Source organism: Camellia sinensis, chromosome 6 (assembly GCF_055761805.1).
Source record: "Camellia sinensis isolate YWXY chromosome 6, ASM5576180v1, whole genome shotgun sequence".
Classification (NCBI taxonomy): domain Eukaryota; kingdom Viridiplantae; phylum Streptophyta; class Magnoliopsida; order Ericales; family Theaceae; genus Camellia; species Camellia sinensis.
In genome coordinates, this window is record NC_138966.1 from 124,234,697 (window position 1) to 124,253,304 (window position 18,608).

General features: G+C 32.5%; 2 protein-coding genes across 2 annotated transcripts; one reads left to right on the top strand and one right to left on the bottom strand.

Moving 5' to 3' along the window:
- Positions 1–2,779: 2,779 nt before the first annotated feature.
- LOC114300410 (V-type proton ATPase 16 kDa proteolipid subunit) lies at positions 2,780–9,968 on the bottom strand. The gene is made up of 3 exons (XM_028245289.2): positions 9,782–9,968; positions 8,814–9,099; positions 2,780–3,105 (listed from the first exon to the last, which is right to left on the bottom strand). The coding sequence occupies exons 1-3, from the start codon at positions 9,861–9,863 to the stop codon at positions 2,970–2,972; spliced, it is 504 nt and encodes a 167-aa protein (XP_028101090.1). The 5' UTR covers positions 9,864–9,968; the 3' UTR covers positions 2,780–2,969.
- Positions 9,969–14,575: 4,607 nt separating this feature from the next.
- LOC114300399 (BTB/POZ domain-containing protein At1g21780) lies at positions 14,576–17,982 on the top strand. The gene is made up of 4 exons (XM_028245279.2): positions 14,576–14,837; positions 14,993–15,138; positions 16,691–16,806; positions 17,229–17,982. The coding sequence occupies exons 1-4, from the start codon at positions 14,725–14,727 to the stop codon at positions 17,832–17,834; spliced, it is 981 nt and encodes a 326-aa protein (XP_028101080.1). The 5' UTR covers positions 14,576–14,724; the 3' UTR covers positions 17,835–17,982.
- The last annotated feature ends 626 nt before the right edge of the window (positions 17,983–18,608 follow it).

The window sequence follows — 18,608 nt, forward strand, 5'->3', positions numbered from 1 at the left end:
ATCGAGGCAAAGTATAAGCGTAAAAATAAAATTTTCTCTATTTTTTCAGATTACTAGTTATTGGAGATTGTAAAAGTAATGAATTATAATTTTGAAAAAAGCCCAAATATTATAAAGTCCAAACTGCTATAACGATCGTATCCATCCGCCAACTCTCACGACTCGCTTAATCCGAATCTGCTAAATCAGTGAACGGATGCGGATTGATTTCTTTCAATATGCTTAATTTTGGACGAATAGGGAATGAAATATCGTTTGACCTAACCCGATCCACGATCACCTCTAGTATTAGCTGTTTGCAAGCGCGGCTCATTAAGGATTCGGTTCTTCAAGTAACTAAACGACTTCGAGACAGACTTTTAGACTCATTTAATATATTTATATTAATATTTAAATTTGTGTCAGAAATACGAGTTATATATAATAAAATATTTTTATACTACATAACTATCAACATGTCATTTTTATATAATTTTTAATATAAGTTAACTTTTGAAGTAAAGTAAAAAAAAAAATTTAAAATACAAAAAGACAAAGTGAGAAAAAAGAAATACTAAATTTTAAGAGCCAAAAGTAAAAAAAAAAAAAAAATAGTCAAAGATAACGGGGGCAAAATGTAAATTACCCATAAAAAAAGGAAATTGCAATAAGTGGGATCGTTGGAGTGTTGGACAAACAAAAGTTTTGGGGGCTAGAGTCTCACTCTCACTCTCGCTTCAGTCATCTCCGACATGAGACACGAGACATGAGACATGAGCTCGTTTCAATCGGTGCATGCCTTTCTCTTCTCCATCTCCGCAGGTATATATATATATTGTTTATTGGTTTTGATTTTAATTTTGATTTGGGTTTTGTTATCAAGTCCCTAGGGCACAAGTAAAAAATAAAAATATTGAAGAACACAAAGCACTCCTTATAAATTTAATATAGTTTTATTGAAATCAATACTCTTTCTCACATATTTTCATGACTCTTTTCAACATTAAACAATGTTTGAGAACACTTATTAGCATTTGTCTTTTAATTTTGACTTTGATTTTAGGGCAAATTACATATACACCCCTCCAGGTTTGGTTAAATTACAGATACCCCCCTGAGGTTTCGGAAATTACATCCCGCCCCCTGAGGTTTGTATTTTCATAACAATTTACCCCCTGAGGTTTATATTTCATAACAAATTACCCCCTAATTTCTTATGCAAATATAGCATTCAGGGGGGAATTCGTAATTTCTCAAACCTCAGGGGGGTATCTGTAATTTTGTCAAACCTGGAGGGGTGTATATGTAATTTGCCCTTGATTTTAAATTTTGATTTGAGTGTTGCTAATCAGTGGTTCTAGGACACAAGTAAAAAGACAAAAAAAAAAAAAAATGCACTTTTTATTAAATTCAATATATTTTTATTGATATCAATATACCTTTTTACATATTTTCATGACACTGTTTTATACGCAGTCCAACATTAGAGACTGGTTTGAAAATAGGCTATTTTCGTTGATTATTTTACTTTTTTATTATTATTTTAGTATGACTTAAAAAGGTTATATTTGGAATAATAAGAAAAAATGAAATAATTATAAATTGGATGAGAAATTTTATTTTATTAATTATTTTAGCTAAATAGCCTCTACACAATCAGGGTTGAAACAATGCCTATGGTGCAATTGTTAGCTCTGAATAGTCAATCTTATGTTAACTTGGATTAAATTGTGATTTGGGTAGAGATTTGAAAATGAAAATGAAAAATAGGAGAAATATAAGTATAGGGTTTATTCCATGTAACTTGGTTTTTTTTTGTTGCAGTTATGTCTTTGGTGATTTGGAAGCCCCCTCCTCTTCCTTGGTGGCAATCACTCCGCCGACACCGATTCTAGCTTGAGCACCTCTCCATTGGTACCTCGATTGGCGCGCTATTGAGAAGCATTTTGATTGAGGCAAAACAAAAGCAACGAGAGCATGACAATTTGATGGCACGCCTGAAGAGTATCGATGACAAGCTCGTTTTGAATTGCAAAGAGCTTGATGCCACTCAGCAAATAATTGAGAAGTGATTGAGAAGAAGATGAAAAAGCCCTACACTTAATCATATATCTAGTTCTTTTCTCTTTTTTTGTTTTTTTTGTTTTAAATGTACAATGGCCGTGCTGGCAAACTTTCTAGTTCTAGTTCGTGTTTTTTTTGTTTTAACGAACAACGGTCATGGTGGCAAACTTTAGTGCCATTATTAAAATAAGTTACTAACAATTTTTAAGCTAGTATGAACTTTCATATTTTGTTGAGAATTTTTTGGTTTTCTTGCTTTTTATTGTTTGGTTTTTCAACTTTTTTTCTTCTCTAGTGTGTTGCAGCATGAAGATTTTGTTAGTTTGAATGGCAAGGATCTAGTGTGTTGCAGCATGAAGATTTTGTTAGTTTGAATGGCGATTAAGTTCCCAGAAAAATGAAAAAAAATAAAATAAAAATCCAAAGGAATTTGATGAATATCACTGGTTATGATGTAAATTGCCAGGATTAGTTTTGAACCCACTATAAAGAGTCATTGAGAAAGACGAAAGAATGAAAACTTATTTACAAAACATGTAGAAGTTCATTCAAAAAAAAAAAAAAAAAATGTAAAAGCATATAATTGTTTTGTTTTCTATAATTTTGAAAATCTACTTACATTTTTAGAATGTGTCAAAACTTTTTTCATTTATAGTATGCAAATTTTATTCAAAAACAAGAAAAAAAGAAAAAGAAAAAAAGAGTAAATAAAAACATTACTGCAGTAGGGAAACAATTTTAATAATCAACACCTTCACAAAGGTTCCTTGCAATATAACATCCTTTTAAAAAGGCATCTATAAAAACAATCATAGACATATCTATAGAATATCCATCACAGAACTAAGATAATAAAATGATATCTCATGAAAGTATCAAATTTAAAAATAGCATAACAGCCGATGACTCCAACTTTAGATTACAATTCAAGAATCTGCTCGAGATTGGCCTGCTCGAGATGAGAGAATGATCCCAACAATGAGACCGTAGAGAGCAAGGGCTTCAGCAAAAATGAGGATGAGGATCATACCCACAAATAGCTTCGGCTGCTGTGCATTAGCCCTGAAAATAATAAACCCCAAAGAAGTAAATAGAATATCCTCATAAAGCCAAAGCAGCATTTTTAACATTTTACTCATCACCCAAAAGAAAAAAGAGAAAGTGTGAGATGCTAGAAGAGAAGCGTGGGCATCATTTCTCAAGAAAAAAACAGTAGAAAGATATTCTTTCCACATGTCCAAAACATTGAACATGAGACAAAGTTCATTGTACCAACTGGCCAGAGAGAGAGAGAGAGAGAGAGAGAGAGAGAGGGAGATTTTACTCTTTCTGCCCATGGCTTGCATCCACAAGGGAAACCACCTGTTGCCAGTCAACCCCATAATTGGCAACTACCACCCTCTTCTTCAAGTCAAGTGTATCATTTTCCATGTCAAACTTCACACAACCACATACCATAACTAAATTTAAGTGCTTTACTAGCCTAGCCTCCTAGCCAAACCACCCTTCCTTGCAACGAGAAGACACCATTCCCAATTCACAAGATGGCATACAAACTACATTCCTACAAATTGCACAGCAAAGCTCTGTGAAGTAAACCCAGAAACAAAAACAAAGTGGGTAGGGAGACTGTTTAAAAAGTGCTAGCTTAAAGATAAATTCCTTAGCAATAAGTAAGAATGCTACCAAGTCATCATACTTCTGTGTCTCATCTTTCAAATCTAAAATATTTTTTGGGTAGAGCTCATTCCTAAGGTCTAAATTTATTTATTTATTTTATTATGCTAACATTGTGTCTATGAATCTTTTATGTCTAAACCATAAACAATCACATGTTTTGCTACTCACGCACGACACAAGTGCAAAATATGGATCTAAATTAGTACCTTTCCATCAAAAGAAGTTTTAAGAAGCGGGATTGTACACATGTCAGGATACATGACACCAAGGCAAGGGCATGGTGAATGTGCTCAACATATCTAATTGGAACTGCACCCAGCATTCATTACTAGTAATCGAAGTTTACCACAAAATTGCAATAAAGTCCCCTATTATGTTGCTTTAGTGACGTACTGTTTCACAATGAGAAAAGTGAACATGCTTAATGCTGCATGCTATATAAAAATATCATTTTACTAAGGGAAACAAAGAAGAAATATGAACATTTAGCCATGATCTGGTGTCCTTGTGCTTGGGCATTAGATGACTTTAATGCTCATACTCCACACCCAAAACACACTCTATCCAATAACATTTACTGTATATGGATATATACAATCATGTTTCAATTAAACTATAAGAATCTTATCAACTTCTTGGTGACTTTAACAAGAAAGTTGGGCTCACCAACATTTCAAATAATAGATCCAAAACAATAAGACAAGAGAGACACTCCAACCTTAATCTTAAACATAAGCTTCCAAAATATTATACATATTAGTTCCACTTCCTAAGGAACCAAATTACAGCTCAAAGACAAAGCTTAAGTGTCAATGTACAATAATAATTCTTCTAATAATTCCACTTGTAGGAGTGAGCAAATTAGCAAAAAGTTGTGTGCAAAAATTATTAAATTTGAAAACATTATTTTTCAATACCTATGAAGCACGGACACGGACACGCATACAGACATGGATACGGACACCAGACACGGCAATTTTTAGAAAATGGGGACACAGACACGGCAGGGGACACGGAAATTTTTTTAATTTTTTTTATAAATATTTTTATTTGAATACATATTAATTATTTTATTTATTTATTATATTTTTTAAATAATGTGTTCCAATTAATTTTTTATTTAATTTTACATACATGTGTTTATTTTTTTTATTATTAATATGTATAAGTATATATTATCTTATAATATGTATTATATATTATCTTATAAGTATATTATATGTTAGATAATAACTATTATTTAATATATAATAATAATAGTTATATATATATATATATATATGAATCAAGAAGATAGACGAGACGACAGAGAGAGAGAGAGAGAGAGAGAGAGAGGGAGACAAAAGCGAGATCGATCGTGATCGTGATCACGAGGGAGAGAAAGAAGGCGAGAAGTCGAAGGGCTTTGAATCATTGAAGTCGAAGGGGGGCTATAGCTAGTTGAAGTGGACTCAAAGCCAAAGGGCTATCACTAGTCGAAATGAACTAGATGGAGGTTGATTGGCTCGAGATCGAAGTCATGAGAGAGCAAAGCTTACGGTGGAAGTCGTCCAAATTGAAGTCGCCGTCCAGGTTTGTACTCCTTTTCTCTTTCGTCTTCTCGCCGACCGTGTCCCATGGCGTGTCCACATTTGGACACGCGTGTTCTCGTAGTGTCTCCGCCGTGTCCTTTGCAAAAAAATAAATTAAATTAAGGGGACATGCCATTTGGCATGTCCCGTATGTGTCCCCGTATCCGACACCGCCACGGCTTTCATTTTGATGTGTCCATACTTCATAGTTCAATACTTTTTTTCAGTTTTTTCTATTACATTGAGAGTGCATAGTTAATAAAAATTGTAGATGCTAGACTATTATTTTGCTTTTGATTATTCTCTTCAAGACACTAGATTCATATATATACATATATATATATATATATCAGTAAAAAAGGCATATTATATAAACAAAGGAACCAAGGGGGTGCCCAACCTGTACACAAAAAGATGAGACAACTCTATGTAAAAAAATGCTGACTCCAAGGACTCTGCTAAGTCCAAAACTAGATTCGAGGACGGATTAACCCTCTCAAAATAATAATCAAGGCTATTAATTTTCATAACTTCCCTGACATCACCAGCACTTCAAGCTTGCTTCACATAGCATGCATTTATTAACCCCAACTTGACACAAAATTAGCCATTATCAAAATTTCGTCAACGAGTTCTAACAAACAGAAAAAAAATACTTTAGAAAATCCACTGAAGCAGAGAATAAAGTAGAACAAGGGCACAATAAGAATTCATATGGGCTTAGAAGGAACCTATGCGATCAAGTTTAGGCTTATCATAAGTTTTGATTATATGCTTTCTATAAGTTAATGTGTTTGTCTGTTTCCACTTATTTGGAACTTAGTGATCTTAAAATTTGAATACACATGTTATAGTAGATGTACTTAAAAAAATTAGCGTGTTTGGTTTCACTTATTTGGTTTTCAACTTATTTGTCTTTTCAACTTAAAATAAGCTTAAAAAACTTAACGAAATTTTTGCTATTTCTGGCCAAGTGGATAGCCAAATGAGGCTACAACTTATTGACTTATTTGGCTGAAAAACCAATAAGATTGGCTTTTAAGCCACAACCAAAGGAGTAACAACCAACTCATGTGTTTAACATCTTGTTGTGTTTTGGGTAACAAGGATATTTTGACAACTTTAAAATTTGTTGGAATGGACTACACAATGGGCCCATAGGACTTATTATATGTGATTTATATTGGATATAAAATAGTCAAAGTTTTAAAAAAGTTAGTATCCTATTTATGAAATTCAAATCCTATATTTGCTAGTTCACTATCAACCAACAAATGATTGATATTAAGAGAATTAGTAGTAGCCCAACAATTTACAAATATCTATTTAGGCTCCCTTTGTTTTGACGTAAAATGTTTTTGTCAAAAATATTTTCCTCATTTTCCGTTGGTTGATTGAACAAAAAGTAAATAAAATATTTTTGCATCATTTTCCCAAAAATGACTTGCCTTTAAAATTTTCATAAGTCAATTTTTGTGAAGTTGACTCTCACCCACTACCTTTTCAACACATTTAGCCATTTCAAATAAGTATCTTAACTCACTAAAAAGTCATAAATAACACTTTGCTGAATTAAAATTTCTCTTTTAGGCAATAAAATGTTTTTATTTCAAATATCAACCAAACACCGAAAAACAAAAACAAAAACAAAAACAAAAACATTTTTTTGTGTAAAATCAATTTACAAGAAAAATATTTCTCTGTGTAAAATATTTTAAGTCAAAACAAATGGAGCCTTAATGTTGTTAATCAATAAATTGAATTTTAAGGATTTGAGATGGTCCTTTTGTCTTCTAAACTTATAGTTTAGCCTTCGTGAGGGTGAAGCCTTTAAATTCTTCTTCTACTCATGACCCAACTTGGTTACTATTGTTCATAGCCCAATTTCATCACAAATCAACTCAGACCTAAGATGGGTGGCATGATCTTATTGGATGAGTCCAACCCATGCCAAGTGACATGATGGGATGGGATAAGTAAACACCTCCAATCGGTGGTTAAGTCTTAATTAAAACGAAATCTAAATTATCACAATCACTTAGGAATAAAGGCTTACTGGGGGTGTTTGGCAAATGCTATTTTTTGGCTTTTTAGGCTAAAATCACAAAAAGACAAAATAGGCTAAAATAGCCAATAAGACAAAATGGGTGCTTGGGAAGTTGCTATTTCAGTAGGCTATTTTAGCAGGCTAAAATTTGTGTGTTTGGGAAGATAGTTGAATTTTTTTTTAGTTGGATGTGATGTTTGTGAGAAAAAAAAGTGAAATGAATATGGATTTGATGTGATATTTTGTCTTATTAGCTATTTTAGCCTATTTTGTCATTTTGTAGATTTTAGCCCAAAAAGTCAAAAAGCCAAAAAAAGCCTTTGCCAAACACCCCCAAAATGTCACATCAAACCCATAATTTCAATTTTTCTCTCACAAACATCACATCCAACTACCAAAAAAATCCAACTGTCTTCCCAAACATACAAATTTTAACCTACTAAAATAGCCAAAAACTAAAATAGCCCACTACAATAGCAACTTCCCCAACACCCACACTATCTTATTAGATAAGAAGATAAGAGGAAAAGTCTAGTTTGGATTGGTTTAGGATATCCTACCTCTCATCTAATAAGAAGATAAGTCTTCATTCCTTATTGAATGTAATACTTTAGATTTCATCTTTGATTAAGACTTAACCACCGATTGGGAGTGTTAACTTTTACCATCATGCCACATAGCATGAATTGGATTCACCTAAGATAATGCCACCTAACCATCCTAGTCCTAAATTAATTTTACCTCCTCCACAATAAACTAGCATTTATAAAGCAAATTAGGTCACAAAAGATATATAAGACGTCCAGATTAGTAGTTTACTGAGTTTAGCTCCCTAAGTTACAAGTAGATTAAGGAGTTAATTGTAAAAAGGAACAAAAAGCAACTTGTAGCAGTTTAAAAGGTGTCAAATCTTTAATATCCCAACATCTAGTGAAAATTATTGTGTGCTATTGGAGCATCACACATCCTTGCTCCAAGAACCCCATACTCTAACGATAAATGTCACCCGTACTAGTAGAGCTAAGTCATGACACTAAAACAAAGTGATGACCACATTAGTAAGGGTGACATTTTGTCATTAGAGCACAAGACACACCATGTGAATTTGCCTTAAGAAGGCCCAATAACTTCTCAATGTCAATACTAAGTTACAAGCACATGCACATTGGAGCACACACCATGCACGTTGCAATTATTTATTGTCGTGTGCGGCAATACCTCAAACCCATCTACCATCAAAAATTTGTGTGGATCCCATGTTTGATGGATTTGGAGTATCGTCGTATGTGACGGTGAATAATTTTTCCCATTAATGACTCCTAAAAGAGATTTTTGAGGAAAAAATGCATAATAATCCTTCAACTCTTTATCAATAGAAACCAAAGATATAGATTGATAGCACTAACAACATATTTATCAAACATCCCCATTAATAACCACTGAAACTACAAATGGATTAGCAAAGGGATTACCTAACTCCTGCATCACCAACAATTCCAATTGCCATTCCAGCAGAGAGACCAGCAAGCCCGCAAGCAAGACCGGACGACAAATGCGCATAACCATCGAACAAGTAATAAGATTTTGCCTTTGGGTTTATCCCCGTACTAATAATAACAGCTATAATCAACCCATAGATACCCAAAACTCCAGCCATAACCACGGGAACAATTGATTTCATGACAAGCTCAGGCCTCATAACTCCCATGGAGGCAACACCAACCCCACTCTTTGCAGTCCCATAAGCAGCACCCATGCCTGTGAATAAACCATCACGACCACTCAGAAACAACCAGAAGTGCTGATTGTTTCAATAGAAAGTAATTCCTATGTATTTGTTTCAATGTTCTGTGTGGATCATGGATTTTGATAAGCACTTGGAAAAGGACAATAAAATGAACGAAAAATTTAACTTATATTTTCTTGTCTCTTTCCAAATCCTTACTCAAATCCATAATCCAAACACAGTCACAGTCTAAAATGTTTTTTCTTTCTTTTTGGGGAAGGCCCCAACATGGCTGCAAAAGGGCGACTAGAAACACTTAAAAACATTTAAATGGCTCTGTTTGTAGATAGATTCTCTAAGATTCCGATTTATCTATATACTATTATCTAAAAAAGCACATAACTCAAAACAATTTTGGAAATTTTGTCACACTTTTTTTTTACCCCTCTCTTTACAATAAATAAATGGTAAAAGTTTTCACATTCAACCCTTCAAATCGCCAAAAAAATTATATATAAAATTGTTGCACCCACTGCAAGTATAAATTCATATGCTAACATGCCGGTAATACCAAACAGAACCGTTTGTTTCCACAGAAAGTCGTGTTCTTTTTTATTCCTAGGCAAAATCGTTTTCCGGGAAAACAAACGGTGATCAAAAGCTATATATATATATAATTAAGAGATCGAAGAGGGAGGTTGAAGAGAGATTTACAGGAGAAAACGAGTGCCGCGGCGGCTCCAAGGAAGCCGAAGAACGGTGCCGTTTCGTCGCCGCTGAAAGTTGAAGACGACATGATTGATTACAGAGAGAGAGAGAGAGACAGAAAGAGAGATCTGGAAGAAGAAGACGCAGAACTAATGATAAAATGCAATACCAAAGTTTGCTTTTTTTTTTCGAAGGGCTGGATTTAATGGATGGGTCAGTGGCGGATATATCGATTTGTCAAAATTAATCAAATTGAATTGATTTATTACATTGGATGGATGTGTAATGACGAGCAGACGGTTGCAGATTGATATTTTTTAATTCGTTAATTTGGCGGACAGATGGCGGATTTAAGATTTTTTTAACTGCAATCGAACCGTCAAATGGCCAAATTGCGAGCACCCCTAATAATTTATAAAATTTTGTATTTTCAATTTATTTAAATATTATGTTTGTGTTTTCAATTAAAAAAGAATTTAAATATTCTGATGAAAAAAAAGTTTTTAACTTGAATATATTTTTTGAATTGAAAAAAAATAAACGTATTATTTATCTATATTTTTTGATTTTTAAATTTAACTCTAAAAATAATAAATATAAAATATGATATATGCTGGTTGGTTTTTGTTTTCAAAAACATATGTAGATGTAACAATACAGAGACATATAATCTCTACTATTGCTCTGTTCATGGTTTTGGTGATTTGAATTGTTATTATATTTTAAGAATCACAAATTGTAATACTTTATGTGGATGAATCATGCTGTGATTGTAATATGTGGATGAGGCATGCAGTGATCGTGATATTCTAAAATTTTAAACTTTCTTTCTTTGGATAAGGCATACAGTGATTGTAATACTTTTTTAAGTCATTGACTGTAATACTTTCTTTTTCTTTTTATTCTTTTTTTTTTTTTTTTGAGGAAGTGCACAAGTTGAATTATGATGAAAATTTATAAAGTTTTAAACCGTCAAACCGATTCGCATCCATCCGCCAAATCGCTAACTCGTTCAATCCACATCCGCCGAATTGGCGGACGGATGCCGATTGATTTTCTTCAATCCGCTAATTTAACGGACGAATAACGAATTAGAAGTTCTGTGGTCGCAACTAACCCGCGCCCAACCCTAATTTAAAGGGTTGGGCTTCGATTGTTGATTTGCCCTTCCTCTGTTTTGATTTGGGTTTGACGTGAGAGAGAGAAAATAGGTCGGAATTGTGGTGATTGACCAGAGTGGTGGGAGCGTCTAAAATATATTTTAATTACAGAAAATATCAGTGTATGTTTTGTTAAAAAAAATTAGGTAAATTACAAATATACTTTTAAAAATCGTTTAAAATACAAATTATTTTGTAGTTTAAAAAATTATAAATATTTTTTATTAGAATTTTTTATTTAATAGAATTAATTTAAAAAGTAAAATTTCTAACTGTTTACCTATATAATAATAAAATTATTTAAATTATTAATTGAAATAAAATTTTAACATTATTAAAAACTGTTAATTAACTTGATGATTTATTAATAAAATGACCTATTTGTTATGAAATTAGAAATCTTAGGGGCATAATGTAATTTTTAGAATTACGAAAGTAATTTATAATTTAAATAAATCTCATGGGGTGTATTTGTAATTTATCTAAAAAAATTAATAATTTTAATTTTAAGGGAGTGTTTGGTCTCTAAAAGTATTGCTTCACAAGCTTAGACGCACCAAAATTGAGGCATTATAACATATAAAAATTTAGAGATCAAATATTTTGATATTTAAAAGTGAAAATTTTGTTATAAAAGATATTTAGGAATCAATTTCTATTATTATGAGGATAATTGTTAAAAAGTCACGTTGAAAAGTTAAAAATAAGACTTTTAGCGATAAAATTTTAAAAATGTCACTAACAAATAGATTTTTAGAAACAAAATAATTTAGTCTCAAAATGATTTATTTTTTTAAATAAAAAATTTAGTTTCAAAAAGATAATAATTAATTATTAATATCTAATTTTTATTACTAAAAATATACTAACAATATTTTTTAAAACAAAAATATTTAATTTCTAAAAAATAATTTTACCTCTTTTTTTTGTAGTGCGATTAGTTAAAAAAAGGATTGTCGGTTGTGCTTTTGTGGCAAAAGGTGCAATCAACTTTGGTTAAGTGCAAGCACACGTCATGTCGATTTTAATCCCAATTTTTAAATCCGACCACCACCGGAAGGCTTCTAACGGACTGAATTTGTTGGTGCATCCAAACACTCTGAAATGTGATATAATACATTCGCGACCAAGCAAACATGGGTTGCAACCTTTCAATTTTTACCACGTGTAAACAACCAAAATGAGTGTGACATTAACTTAAACGTGCAACATTTAATAGAGCTTCTAATTCCACACAACAATTTTACTTATTACATATTATTTTTTGAATTCTTATTACAATTGTGCTCTTTAAATAAATTATCGTTGAAGATAATATATACAATTTTCCTTCACCAACCTTCATCATTAGTCATCACTCTTTGCCACTTTCATCCTTCACTTGCCACCGCTACCCCCACCTCACCAATGTAACCCTTAGTCCCCTAACACCATGACTCCCCACTATTGTAAGCCCCATTCGTACAACCCACATCGTAGTAAGAGAGATGGAGATTTAGGTTTGAAAATAAAAAAGAAGAGAAAAGGTTATGGCATGGTGACAAAGGGAAATGTTGGAGTAGAGATGGAGTTGAGAAGGGAAAGCGAGATAGGAATGGGAGAGGATATAAATGGTTGTAGAAGATAGGGGAGAGGTGGGGGAGAAAGGGTGTAGTAGAAGAGAAGTAGAGGAGCAAGAGAGGTAGAGCTAATAAGTGATTAAGTTAGGATTAATATTTGAATATAATGTATTATGTATTTTTTTTTTTTTCTGATGTACCCAAAAAAATGTGAAAAAATGTTTGGGATTCCCTGTGATGTGGATCAATGATGTGTTTGTATTATTATTTTTTTTTTCTTTTTCTTACTTGAACCAAACACACGTAAGTAAAAGTTGTGGGGATGAGATTTTGTGAGGGTCTGAATCATTACTGAATATATATATATATATATATATATATATATAATGTATTATGGGAATAAAATGGTATATAAACTAAAAGTAAAATTCAAAATATCAAAATGTGTATTGAGTGCTAACTAATGATTTGAGATAAATTATAATGCATAAATAAAAGCTCCTAGTAATTAATGAAATGATGCATTTTCATGAAATATCTACTCTTCTTCCCAAAGTAAAAAAAATTCATTCAAACATATTTCATTACCATCGTTATAACATTTTTTAGAATATGTACGTGATTTGATTACATTAAATCCCTTAAATTTTTTAGAAATCTAGCTAACACAATAAAGTAGAAAATAAGCACTCAAACATATTTCGGCTACATTTGGCATATAGGTTATTTAAGCTAAAATAGTCACACAAAAAAAAAAAAAAAAAGTGAAAAAGTTAATAAAATAAAATATCGCATCTAAATTATAATTATTTTATTTTTTTTCTTACAAAAGTTAAAAAATCAAAAAAAATTATCCCAAACGAAATTTTTTAATCTCAAACTAAAATAGTTAAAAAATTAAAAAATTAGTTCACATTCCAAACGAAGGCTTCATTACCTTATTGTTATGACATTTTGTAGGGTATGTATGGGATTTGATTTGAATATATTTTTTAAATTTTTAACTAACACGATAAAGGAAGTGAGTAAAGTATTTAAATTTGATTTGAAATATTTAGAAGAAATTGGTCAAAATTCCTTTATAACAAAATTTTTTTGCATTAAAAACAAACATAAAAATTTCTTTTTGAAAAGATCAACCCAAGCCACTGTTATCACATCAATGAGTTATTTGAGATGCTACTAAAATAACAAAAAAAATTTCTTCATATATTTTTAGATCAAATCACCTATTTATTTTTTTACACATTTTTTTTTATAAAAAATAAAAAATAACCTAATTCCAAAAAATTCTCAAATATTTAATTATTTAAACCTGATTTAAAAATTTTCTTGAATTATTTATATAAGAGCATTAGCATCAGTATCTTCAAAATAATAAAAAATTAAAATATAGCTAATAAATCATCAAATTCTCCCTCCATCAGTCTCAACAAAATTTTTCTAAATTAAGTTTTTGTTAAATTTGCTACAGTAACTCCTCTAATGAAGGGAGCAACTGTTCATCGCTGAAACACGCGATTTGAGTGTAACCAGACATCCGTTCGGAAGTCCGACCTGTCAACGGCAAATTTTTTATTTTTTTTATTTTTACATTTCCTCTAGTTTTACCTTTTCGTAAAACATAAGAATTATTTGGTTGATAGCTTATCAATTTTTTTTTATAAAAACAAAAGAATAACAAATATTTTAATAGAATTAAGTTAAAATAGAGAGTTTGATACAGTATATGACTAGCTAAAATAGAAAAATAGCTTTTTAAATTATAATTTGACAAAAATTTTGAAGAGACTAATACTGATTCTCTAAGAAGGTGGATTGAACAAACTTTTACCGCCCTATTTTTAGGGGCTGGTTGGGAAAAAAGATTTTTGATTTTTTGGATTAAAATAAAATTAAAAGATAAAATAAATTAAAATAATTAATAAAATAAAATATTATATTAAATTTATAATTATTTTATTTTTTTTACAAATATTATATTTAATTGTTAAAAAAATTAATTATTTTCTCAAATATAATTATTTTAATTTATTAAAATAATCAATAATTAAAATAAGCTATTAACAAAGCCAATTTTCAAAACGAGGCTTTAATTTTTTTTTTTCTTCTCTTTCTTTTTAATTTTTTGTCCTTTTTGTTCAACTTTGCGTCAAAAAGCTTGAAACAGCGAGTCCACTGCTCCGCTCTCTCTAAAGACCGAGAGTAGCAGAGAGAGAGAGAGAGAGAGATGGCTGATTCGAAGGTTGAGACTATCTCGAGACTGGCTCAATGGAGGATCGAGAACTTTGGACCTTGCACTTTCAGAAAGTCCGATCCTTTCAAGGTCGGAATTTGGAATTGGTAAACCCCCTTCCTCTCTCTCTCTCTACTCCTCCTCCTCTTTCTCTCTCTCTAAATCTATATCTATATTCGATACACTTACCTGTACAGTTGTTTTAGTTCATATCATTGGAGTGAATTTGATTGCTTTGTTTGTTGTTGATTCCAATTTTCAGGAACTTGTCAATTGAGAAGAATCGGTATCTATACATTCGTCTCTTTCCAGAACCTTCTCGAGCTTCGAAAGAACAGCCTCCCATCGCTAGATTTGTTCTTCGAGTCTCCAATACCGGCGCTAATCGCAAACTCTACATCTCTCCAAGTATGCAATTTACACACATAGTTACTCTATGTAGTTCATGCGAATATCTATATTCATTGCTTCATGGTATTTAACGATTGCAGAGTTCATGCTTGCTTTCTTTGTGAATTGTGAGTTTTTTTTTTATTTATTTATTTATTTTTTTTTTGGTTTTGGGTTTTTTGATGTAAAGAGTTGAACTCATTGACCATTCCAAAAGTTGGTGTTTGCTTGAGTCATGGTTGTGACACGTTTTTCCATCTGAATAAGACATATAATTTGGGAACAGCTCAAACACTGGGGAAATGAGAGAGGGGACAGAAAATAGTAAAAGTGATATATGGAGCTTGGTATGATCATTACCCTGAAAACTGAAATACATGATATGGGCTCTTTGCAAAATTATTTACTCACCGAAGATTTGTTTTTCAGTTTTTCAGTTGCTTATGCGGCTTACGCCATTAGTATCTTATATGTTTATGAAGGCTGTGGGATAGAACTTTCCATTAAACAAAGAGTATTACGGGCTAGGGCTTCTATCTATTTTTATTCCAGCTTAGCTGCGGATCCACTTCCAACGTCTTCTAGGCTAAGATACTGTTTTTATATAGTTTCTTGTTGTTACACTTTATTCTCAAATGGTTGAAGGTTCTGAACTGATGACCTCTAAAGATGCTCAAAAGCACAAGGAGCCAAGATACTTTATATGGTGCCAACAGACTCTGAAATTTTATCACTTCTAACTCCTTGGGTGGAAATCTGCTCCCTCGATGACATGAATTTTGATAACAGAACATGATATTACATAGCTCATGTATTTTGCTTATTGTATGTCCCGTTACCAAGAAGTCAACCGTCCTACTGTTTATTTCTGCCATTATTTTTTATGTTGGTGGTTCCTTTCAGACCTTCTGTAGGTACTCATATTAGGCAGGTGGTATGATGGCATGTTATTATCAGTCCAACTGTTTTTATTCTGAACTTGCACTGAACTCTTTTTACTAGCTAGGTATGGTAATTGGTGAGCATGTGTGCTTCTAGGGAACTTTGCCCTTTGCCTTCTTTCTTTCTCTATCATTAAGATAGTAAAGTTCAGAAATAAACTGTACTATGACTTTTTTGGCTTTCAACATTGCCCTTTTTGCTAGCTGTGGGAATTTACGAGAGCTTAAATTTATCCAAATATGTATAGATATCTTGAAAAAAAAAAAAAAAAAAAAGGGTATGAGAGTTTAAATGCATACACAAGGTGACCCCCTGTCCATTTTGGGTCAAGGGTAATTGCTAAATTAACTTGAGTTGTCTTGTTCCAAATTGGCCAATTAGCAGTGTTGTCATATTCTCATCCAAAGATACAGGCATTATACATGAGAATTTAGATGCAAAAACTTAAGGTATTGCCTTGCTCATATTTTACAGGGGTGGTTTTATAGTGTTGACAATTATTGAAGTTTGAGTTATAAATTTTTTTATTAAAATGTACACATTAATAGGAATAACTTTAGTACATAACTGATGTACCATGTGTGTATCATGCACTATATGTTGATGCCTACATTGCTTCATGTTGCAGTTCATGAGAGACTGCTGCGGACTAGTGATGACTTTGTCTGGCCTGTTGATTCCACCTTTCTTGGTCGCTTCATCATTGATGTTGAGTTTTTGGACCTGAAGATCTGTCCAACAAATGTGAGGGGCTCTGTTTATATGATATATGTTGTATGTTGTGTTTGGATCTTGGATTTGCACAACGAAGTGATATTAAAAAAAAAGAAGAAGAAGAAGAAGAAGAAAAAGAAGAAAACGAAGACGAAGTAAAAGACTCTCTTTGTTGGTTGGTTTAAGAAAATGAAAAATATTTAAAAAAATCCATTTTTGTTCAATTACCAATAAAAAATAAATATGCACAAGTAATTTTGTTTTCCTTTCATTTTCTTTTCTCTTGGTAAATTCAAGATCCAAACATGGCTTTAGTGTATCTGAATTTCGATGCTAAACTCAAAATGTGCTCTAGTTGGCTCATTGGGTTTTTTAGTTTGTATAATGTCTTTCCAGACTAACACAATCAACACAAGCCCCTAAATTAACTATTTCATTGCTTGTAAACACAGGGTGGGGAAGCCAGTTCCATTTGGCCCAGTGATGGAATGATGCAATCTCTAGCAACCCAAAATGCTCTTCGATGCCTCTCTCGGATGCTTGATGAGGCTGTACATACTGATGTCACCATCAATGCTGCTGACGGTACGCTTAGAGCTCACAAGGCCATACTCGCTGCAAGTTCACCCGTGTTCCAGAGCATGTTCCTGCGCAACCTCAGTGACAAAGAATCATCCACAATTGACATACGAGACATGTCTCAGGAGTCCTGCATGGCTCTTCTCAGTTACTTGTACGGAACCATAAAACAAGAGGATTTCTGGAAGCACCGGCTGGCATTGCTGGGGGCAGCGAACGACTACGACATTGCGAACCTGAAAGACTCTTGCGAGGAAAGCCTCTTGGAGGACATTAACTCAGGGAATGTCCTTGAGCGGTTGCAGGAAGCATGGATTTACCAGCTTGACAAGTTGAAGAAAGGATGCTTGATGTACTTGTTTGATTTTGGCAAGGTTTACGATGTCAGAGATGAGATTACTAACTTCTTCAGGCAAGTAGACCGGGAACTGATGTTGGAGATGTTTCAGGAGGTGCTTACTGTCTGGAAACCAGCATAAATCTCCATCAGGTGCTGTCAGATAACTTATTTTGTATATACATACATATATGCCAGTGGTTTGTATATGGCATCTAAGGTTATACTATGTCGGAACGCATAGTTTTGAGATCAGCTGTTTTATATAGAGAATGTGCCTTGTTCTATTACCTGTTCTGGGTTTTGAAGTGTCCTGATGCTCGTCAATGTTCAGTATCCTAATGCTCGTCAATGTTCAATATCAAACCTCTAATTTGAAATGGAAAATATAGCATGACTGATATTTGCTTCATAAGTAACATTAACAATCAATTAGAACAATCATTGTTGCGCTGCATGACTGATGCCTGCGTCATTAGTAACATTAACACTTAATTAGAATACTCATTCTTGTGCTCGTTTTGTATTAGCAAATGTGACTTGACAAGCTGTTTTTGAGCTTGAGAGGTTTTGGTTGATTGCCTAAATGACTTACAATTAGTTTATAATTGGCATACTTGAGAATCAAGTCAGCTGGAGGCTGAGGTAGATAAGATTCATATTGGCTTTGCTGAATTTGGGTTTACAACTTTAAGCGGTAAATTTGGAGAAATTTCAAGCTCGTCAAAGAATGGATGCCTGGATGAAATAGAGGGAAATAGTTCAGTTACTCATACGAAAAATGAAAGGCCAAATTGTATAGTTATTTTTCAAGTTGTCAAAATCGAGATTTTTCAATTTGGGCGAACGACTGAGATTCTTTTCTTCAACATAAAGTTGGAATCCCAAATTCTACAATTTCAAATTCATTGACGCA